At 42.1% G+C, this 9557-nt stretch overlaps 1 protein-coding gene across 1 annotated transcript; it reads left to right on the top strand.

Annotated features, from left to right (window-relative positions):
- The first annotated feature begins 301 nt into the window (after window positions 1-301).
- On the top strand, window positions 302-1504 carry LOC139123790 (uncharacterized protein F54H12.2-like). The gene has a single exon (XM_070689943.1). It carries the CDS (start codon window positions 302-304, stop codon window positions 1502-1504), a length of 1203 nt encoding a protein of 400 aa, XP_070546044.1.
- The last annotated feature ends 8053 nt before the right edge of the window (window positions 1505-9557 follow it).

Raw genomic sequence — 9557 nt, 5'->3', positions numbered from 1 at the left:
CTGTTGGGAGGTCTTTTCCGTGCAGCCACACCGCTGCTGAAACAAGGTGCCAAAGTCCTAGGGAGACAGGTGTTAAAAACAGGACTCAATATTGTAGGTGATGCACTCAGTGGACATAATGTGAAGCATTCTGCCAAAAGGCGATTGGTAAAAGCTGGGAAAGACCTAATGGCAGGAAGGGGTTTGAAACAGTATTTCTCCCCTGGTGGTGGTGGTGGTATAAAACACAGAGCACCACGCAGAAGAGTCATTTCCTCCAAAGCAAAGCGACAGAGAAGATCTCTTGACATTTTTGACTAACATGGCATTTCTTCATGAACACTCCTGCGAATGTACCAAGAGTGAACTTGACTTGTTCACAGTTCCTCCAACTCAGACCAGTGTAGAAGAGGGACAATGGGAAGAAGTGCATCCCCTGACACACATAGTGGAATCGGGACCCATCGAATTTGTGATTTCGGGCTCAGGGGAAGACTACATAGATTTGTCCTCAACACTCCTTCTGATCAAGGCTAAGATCACAAAAGCTGATGGTAGTAACCTGGGTGCAGATGCAGCAGTGGGACCTGTCAATCTGTGGCTCCATTCACTGTTCAGTCAAGTGGATGTACACCTCAATGGCAAAATGATATCCAACCCTTCCCCTACTTACCCATACCGAGCGATGATGGAGACGTTGTTAAATTATGGGAAGGAGGCCAAAGACACCCATATTGGTGCTGCCCTATTCTTCAAGGACTGTCACTTGAAAATGGATGAAGTGGACCCTACTAAAGAAGGTGGGGAAGCAAACAAGGGACTGAAAAGCAGATACCGGTATGCCTTCACATCTGGCAGTCAAGTTGTCGATATGGTTGGACCCATCCATTCGGATCTCTTCTTTCAGCCCAAGTATCTAATGAATAGTGTGGAATTACGTGTCAAACTCAACAGAAGCAAGAATGCCTTCTCTTTTGTGAGCTCTGCAGAAAATCCAAACTTCAAAGCAGTGGTCACCGAAGCTACATTACTGGTCAGAAAAATAAAATTCAGTCCATCGGTACACCTGGGCCATGCAGAAGCTTTAAAGCAGGGGCCATCCAAGTATCCCATACATCGTTGTGTGATGAAAGTTCTGTCCATTTCTGGAGGTACAATGTCCTTCAACAAAGATCACATCTTTCTAGGACAGCTACCTAAACGTGTGGTCTTGGGTCTGGTGGACAACAATGCCTTCAATGGTTCATACAAGAAGAACCCTTTCAACTTCAAACATTATGACATGACATCACTCGTCCTCAATGTCGGTGGAAAACAAATTCAAAGCAAACCTCTGAAAATGGACTTCACCAGGGCCGGGGGTCAATCGTTCCTTATGACCTACAACTCCCTCTTTACTGGAACTAACAAAATGGGTCGGGATGAAGGCATCAATATCAATCACTATGAATATGACAACCGATACACACTGTTTGCCTTTGATTTCACACCGGACTTGTCTGCAGACGGAGGGCATTTGAACTGATCAAAGAGGGCAACCTAGGCATAGAACTGCAGTTCAGATAAGCCCTGCCAAATACTGTGAATTTACTCGTGTATGGTGAGCTGGACAACGTGATTGAAATTGACAGAGATCGCAACGTCCTGTTTGACTTTTAAATCTGTGTCCTTCAAAACTCCGAATAAGAAAGCATGGACACCTTAAAGCTCAGGAAGATCTTGACTGTGGACAGGTACACAGCATCTTCTTTTGCTGGGGTGCTGGCCTCTGACAAGTTGCCCAAGACAAGACTGGCATCATATCCAGCTGCTTTTGTTGCCAATGTGGACCCTAGCACCAAACCAGGAAAACATTGGGTTGCTTTCTACTTTGTGGAAAGCAACAATGGGGAATATTTCGATTCCTATGGACGTCCGCCCATCAAGACACCTTTTGAAACATTCCTGAAAAGAAACTCTCTTGACTGGATCTATAACAGGCAGAGACTCCAAGGACCCCTTTCTTCAGTATGTGGACAGTACGTTCTCTATTATCTGCTGCATCGGTGCCAGGGATGGTCCATGCCAAACATTGTGAAGCAATTCACTGAAGATTTGACTTTCAATGACTTTCTTGTCAATGATTTTATCGAGAAACTGAGAGGTTTTGATTTTGATGTTTATGATGTTACCTTTTTAAAGAAGCGTTAGAATTTGCCGTTTGCTTTTCATTGCAAGTTAGTTGTTTTTTGTATATTTGCATTGGTGTTAGCATTTGAATAAATTTTTAAAAAGTTGTTCAGTTGAAAACATTGCCAGTGTGTATCATTTTTTATCCCCTTGTTCATTTGATTTTTGTTTTGTTTTGTTTTGTTTTTTCAAGGGATGGTTTGGCGGACGGGGATAAGGGGTCAGTTAAACATAATCAACCACCCACACTTCTCTCACACACAAAGACTGTAGACTGACAAGTTTTTTCATCTTTAAGTCTTAATGGTACATTTTATTTTCTTAAATGCAAAACTTTATATAACACAAACATGAAAAAGAATAAAACAAGTTACAAGTGTCCCGCAGTGTTCTTGTTATACTGAAAAAAAGTCTGAGAAGAAACTTCAAGTAATTCATTGCATGCTTAACCTTACAAAAAAGAGAACATCAAAAAATAGCAACTCGAAGCTAAAGATGCGGTAAATAACTTTGAACGTTGACTGATACAATTGAAAACATTGCCGAAATTCTAACAACTAGAAGATCCATTTGTTGCACACATGGACTCGATAATGTCATTGCAGAGAACCATTCCGTACACAGTAATATTGTCCATCAAGGCTTCAAAGCATCCCACTGGATTGTCAGCCCATCAATAACACAGTAAGTGCAGCAATTCGTCAAGGTCAATCAATCCAAAGTCCATTTGGAGGTTACAGATCTCTGCAACTTCCTGGATAGATCTTTCCACTGCAGACATGTCGATCTGTTCAGCAGCTGCTCCAAAGTATTTGGAAATCACTTCCCTCTGTCCAGCAGGTGTGCAACCATAATGTAGACACTCATGTTCCCTCTCGGACAGATAGTCATGTTGACATCCCTCACAGTTTTCACTCACAAGTTTATCAACTTCCTGTGAGATAAATTTCGCATAGATGTATTTCACCAGCTTGCGTGCCACTTTCCTATCCAGGTCATTGGGGATGGGGTGGAGTGTGCTCTGGAATAGAATGAATTAAGTACAGGTCAGCATCTGGACAGCGTCATCAACTCTCCCTATGATACATTTTAACTGACACCATTCATCCAGTCTAATGTAATACCTTTCTTGGTGTGTATCAACTGTCCAGTCTTCTCCTGCTTAAAGAACTCACGAATTCCAACATAGGCACTTCCCTTGTACATCTTCACACTAACAAGTCTAGCAGATGTGTCCATTGAAGAAAGTTGAAATCAAAACTCCTTTTCACCTGTTTGAGTGTTGACATCACTGGTGATGGGTCTGGAGTGCACTTTGGAGTACAGTTGCGGCTGGCTATCTGTCACATCTGTACTCTGAGAATCGAACAGAAGGGGTGTTGATGGTGGTTCTTGGGCAGGCTCAGGAAGAGTGGGACTGTGGTTGCCTGGGGAACTGACTGCAGGCCCATCAAAACCTTCTGGGACACCAGGCATTGATCATCGGCTTTCATTGCTTTTAATATGGAAGTAATAGGGCCTCTCAACCCACGCTGAATAACATTTGCGCCATCCTTGCTGACACTGGCTCGGTGTAAGGTCACAGGTTGCTATAGCTGTATGCGTCTGCACTTGTCAAAGGTCAGAGCTCGAATGAGGCCCTGAGTGGCCCTGATCTCTTTTAAAGAGTGTCCTCATTTGCATAACTTCAAATGGACCAATCAAATATCTTAGATTTAAATACGCCAATCAGAGAAAGACTGTTAATCATCCCATGATGCTTTGCGATATTTAAACCAGCCAATCAATGTGTCCTTCAATATCTCAGCCATATGAAAATTTTTCGCAGACTTAGGGTGTCAATATCTACCTCACCACTCCAAGTCACCAAGTAAGAGACAAAAGAGAAGAATCTAAAAAAATTGGAGCCATACCACTGATTTCAACTGAGTTAGGGGGTCAAAATATTAGAGCCTGCAGATCCTCACTGCAGGTGATATCAGCCGAAATCCACAGAACCTCACAGAACCTCACTGAACTCCTGCCAAAATTCACAAACTGCAAATTTTAAAGGAGCAAAGGGGTCCAAAATAAATAGTTGCGAGTGGGGGGGAGGGGGGCCCAAAACGCCGGCACCTGTGGTTCTTCAATACACCTCCTGCCAAAGCCCCGCGAACCTCACTGAACCTCCTGCCAAACAATCGATAACTATTAATTTTGACTGGGCTAGGGAGTCCAACACAACAGGTGTGTCGGGGGGAAGGGTAAACATCAGCACCTACGACTCTCCAATACATCTCCTGCCAAAGCCCCCCCCCTCAACCTCACTGAACCTCCTGCCAAAATTCGAAAACTGTTAATTTTGACCTGGCTAGGGGGTCCCAACAAGCAAGGGGGTGTCTGTAACATTGGTGCCTCACTGAAACCCCGGACTGAAACCTCACTGTGCCTCACTGGAACCTCACTTTGCCTCACTGAAACCTCACTGAAACCTCACTGTGCCTCACTGTGCCTCACTGTGCCTCACTGAACCTCACTGAACCTCCTGCCAAAATCCGCCCGTTACGGTGCCACCTATTACTACATACCACTGATTTCAACTGAGTTAGGGGGTCAAAATATTAGATCCTGCAGCTCCTCACTGCAGGTGATATCAGCCGAAATCCACAGAACCTCACAGAACCTCACTGAACTCCTGCCGAAATTCACAAACTGCAAATTTTGAAGGAGCAAAGGGGTCCAAAATAAATAGTTGCGAGTAGGGGGGGAGGGGGGCCAAAACGCCGGCACATGTGGTTCTCCAATACACCTCCTGCCAAAGCCCCGCAAACCTCACTGAACCTCCTGCCAAACAATCGATAACTATTAATTTTGACTGGGCTAGGGGGTCCAACACAACAGGTCTGTTGGGGGGGGAGGGTAAACATCGGCACCTACGACTCTCCAATACATCTCCTGCCAAAGCCCCCCCCTACCCTCAACCTCACTGAACCTCCTGCCAAAATTCAAAAACTGTTAATTTTGACTGGGCTAGGGGGTCCCAACAAGCAAGGGGGTGTCTGTAACATTGGTGCCTCACTGAAACACCGGACTGAAACCCCACTTTGTCTCACTGAAACCTCACTGAAACCTCACTGAAACCTCACTGTGCCTCACTGTGCCTCACTGAACCTCACTGAACCTCCTGCCAAAATCCGCCCGTTACGGTGCCACCTTTTACTACTAAGGTCTTACATTTTGAATTCGAGTAATTTCAATTTTGTTCATGTTCTCCCACCCCTACTGTTTTAGAATGAGATAGATAATGCAAAACAGAATTGTCGGTTTTTCTACAAATAGTCGTTTCATATGAGGTATTAAATTTCATGTAGTATCAAGGTTTGGATCAAAATCAATTTTATAATTAATTCCAAAGTTGACGTTTTCTACCCTAAATATGTACCCCTTCAAGTAAACTATCGCTAAGAAATTTGCATGCCACCTTTGATAAGAAACATTGATTCGAAAACAGTGTCTTAGGGGCCGTCGAAAATAAAAGCTGACGCACAACAAACGTAATTCTTTCGTTTAGGGGGGAAGGGGTAAAAGCTTATTTCGTTTTGTGTGCGACAAAATCGCATAAGGATTTTCTATTGTTTTCGAAGTGCGACTTTGCAGCGAGAATGCAAAACTACCTTCGCATTCATCGAGAGCAGAATGACCACAAAATACGGAGACAGAAAAGACAATGAAAAGATATGAAGGTGAAATGAAAACTTTTATGGTTTTTCAATGTGAAACATGTATGTGAAACATTTTCCTAGGTGCGAAATACACGTGCCCTTCCGGTATTTTTCATGGGCGTGCGGATCGGAGAGGTGCGTGTGGGTTTGTCAGACACGGCATCATAATACGAAATTGATTTCGCATAAGAACTTTCGTTTTGAGGGGGGAGGGAGGGGTTTCAAGTAAAACGAAGGAATTACGTTTCTTGTGCGTCAGCTTTTATTATCGACTGCCCCTTACGAAAGTGCAACGCCCCCTTAAGGACAGAGCTCTACACTTCTGTAGAGAAAATTAAAGTTTTCTTTTTTCGTACTTTTTTCGGGATACATAACATCAGATACATATTGTTATTGGGTGAGCTTTTATGTCAACATTTTGTTACTTGGGCGCAGGTAAGCCAAAATTTCTGTGTTAGAGAGGGGGTTACTCATAGTTTACTCTGTTTCATTTTCATGGCATAGATGTGTCTTTTGGCTAACAGTAGCAAGTGATTATGAATGTCAGAGTAACCGTCAACACCAAAGAGCACTTCATTTAAGTTATGTCTCGTGAACAAACTGAGAGATTCCTCGAAAAATGTGTGAAACTCGTTCCAGAAGGTCTCAGTGAATTTACAGGTGTAGAAAAGATGATCTAGTGCTGTTTTGGCAGAATAAACAGAGCGGTGATTGGTCCATGCCTCTTCTAGATAGATCGTAGTTTGTGTACAGAATATGATGAAGAAGTTTGAACTGGAATTCACGTGTTTTTGTGTCTATGGCTACCTTAAATGGTTGACTATATATGGGAGACCATGGTCCAGTAAAGTCACATTCTCTTTCATAATAGCATTCATTAATTGGACTTAATTCCTCTTTCCTGTAAATGGCGTTTCTGATGCTCTCCCTGGTAACTTTGTGGGAGGGTCGAAAGTTACAATTAAAAAACACATATTCGTATTCATCTTTAAACATCGATTCAACCAGCAATGGCTCTGGCCACCTAGCTCTGAGACATGTGATTGCTCCATAAAGAAGGACTTCGTTCCCTTGGAGGTTTTTGTTGGCTAATTTTTCCCATGACAGATACCCCTCCTCGGTAAGTAAATCAAATATTAATTCAAACCCTTTCTGTCTTAGCTTTAGATTATAGACAGAATGCCCTCCAATTAGAACATTTCTGTTGTTCCAAATTGTTTGACAAGTAATGTCAATCTCAGAGTCATTGACCGCAACATTGCAGACCGACCAGGATTCAAGCATTTCTTGGTAGAATCTCGGTAGGGGCAGGCTGAGTGAGTCAATATCGAAGTTATACTTGAATAGGTACTTTCCACCCACAGATTTTAGGCGGTGGTCTAGAAAGAGTTTCCAGGGGTGCTCTATGTTTTCATCTAAATACCTTTTACTAAGGTTTATACGCATCAGCTTGTGTGTAGTTTTCACATCGGGAGCCGTTAAGCCCCCTCTCGGAGACCCCTCTGACCATTACCTTTCTGGTTATTCTATCTTTCCCATTCCAGAGGAAATTGAAGATAAGCTGTTCAAATCTCTTAAGAATTTCAGGTGTTATTGTGGTCATTCTCATGACGTAATTAAGTTGTGATAGGGCGAAGGTTTTCATCAAGGTCTTAAGCCTTCTCAATCCCAGGTTCTCGCATTAGCGAATGTGTCAATAGCCCATTAACAGTTTGTCATTCTTTTGTTTTCCATTGAATATTTCATCAAGTAACTAATATTTATATTAGATAAATCTGATAATTGAGTGGGGGTTTTAAGCCATGTCAATTTTGAGAAGAGGATTTATAAAGTATTATTTTTCAGAATTGTTTATGACCTTTGACCTGCCCTACACATCTACAGCTATGCCATGGCTATCTTTTATCCTATGTAAGAGCCGATGAGGGCTGGTGTCTATTGAACAATGGCCAGTAAGGGACCAAAATGCATATCTGAAATTCGAGGTTGTAACTTACCTTTGATCCTTATATCAACCCATACCTCATTAATTATGCACATAAAACTATAAGCTCGCCAATAGAGATAAAACCCTTATTTTTGCGCAAACAATGATGATAATGTGAGCAAAGTTTCAGTCCAACGGTGCTTTACCACAATCGATAAAGTAAATTTGAGTGAAAATGCATCAGTTTCTAGTTAAACTGCGGAACTTGAATCGTGAAATTTGGCATGCGGCCAGTGGTGCTTGAATTAGCTTACGTAGCTATACTAATATCATTAGGGTCATTTAAAAGTGCTGACAGCACACACTACACAGACCTGACATGTACAAAGGCCTGACATAGGCCGTGAAGCTTGTTCCGATGTACTGATGGTTCGCAAGACATCGTTAGGAAATCGGCAGATGGTCCATGTAGCCAACACGAAATGGGGGTAAAACAATACTGACGAAAAACATCTGGAGGGTTCGATCCGAACAGACCAACTTACTTACTTACGAACTTTCAGAATAGCTGTGCATCCCCATGTATCGAATTACGTACTTACTTACCAACTTTCAGATCTAACTATGCACACCACCTGTATCAACTTGCTTACTTATTTACTTGCCGACCTTCATTTCTAACTATGCAACCCTGTATCAAGTTACGGACTGACTTACTTATATACTTTCAGATCTAACTATGCACCCCCTGTATTTAGTTACGGACTTATCTGCTTCCATACTTTCATTTCCAACCATGCAACACCCCCACGCTGTATTAAGTTACGAACGTACTTACTTACGAACTTTCAGAGCTAACTCTACCCCTGTATCAACTTGCGGACTGATTTACTTCCTTACGAACTGTCACATTCCTGTATCGAGTTACTAAGTTGATGCAATGGAGAGCATCACTAGTCATCTGATGTCTAACCAACTACGACTTAGAAGATGAGATCCATAGAAATACTGGAAATATATCGATTACTGCAAGCGACTAGTTTGTCGGTGTATTTACACTTAGCTTCGTAGACGGTTACAGTCGTAAAATACTATCGGAAGCCTAGCAAAATGCATGTCCAAAGACGCCTATTAGAAATTTGACACAAGGGGAATCATTGATAGTCATCTGATGTCCAAGTGTAGTACGACTTAATAGCTTCTCGGACAGTTACAGCCGGAAATAATATCGAACGCAAAAGGGGTGCACTTTAAATGTGAAAGTGCGCAAATAAGTAAGTCTGTAAGTTGATACAGGGGGATGAATAGTTACAACCGGAAGTTCGTAAGTAAGTTGGTTGATTAGTTCATACACATGGGTGCATAATTAGACCTAAAAAAATTCGTAAGTAAGTAAGTCAATCCGTAACTTGATACAGGGGGTTACATAGTTTTACCTGAAAGTTCGTAAGTGAGTCTGTAAAATGAGACAAGGGGTGCATAGTTAGATCTAAAACTTCGTAAATAAGTTAGTCTGTAACTAGATTCTGCGAGTGCATAGTTAGATCTTAAAGTTAGTAAGTAAGTAAGAAAGTAAGTATGTTCGTAACTTGATCGATACAGGTGTGCATATTAATTAGAAATAAAAGTTGGTAAGTAATTAGTCCATAAGTTGACACAGGGAGGGCGGTGCATAGTTAGATGTGAACGCCGTTTGTAAGTAAGTCCGTAAATTGATACAGGATGGTAAATAGTTAGATCTGAAAGTCAGTAAATCCGTGAGTTCATACAGGTAGGTGCAC

This window comes from Ptychodera flava (genome assembly GCF_041260155.1).
Source record: "Ptychodera flava strain L36383 chromosome 23 unlocalized genomic scaffold, AS_Pfla_20210202 Scaffold_23__1_contigs__length_28996876_pilon, whole genome shotgun sequence".
NCBI classification, from domain to species: domain Eukaryota; kingdom Metazoa; phylum Hemichordata; class Enteropneusta; family Ptychoderidae; genus Ptychodera; species Ptychodera flava.
The sequence above is the reverse complement of the archived record's forward strand: the minus strand, read 5'-3'. Positions and strand labels throughout refer to the sequence as shown.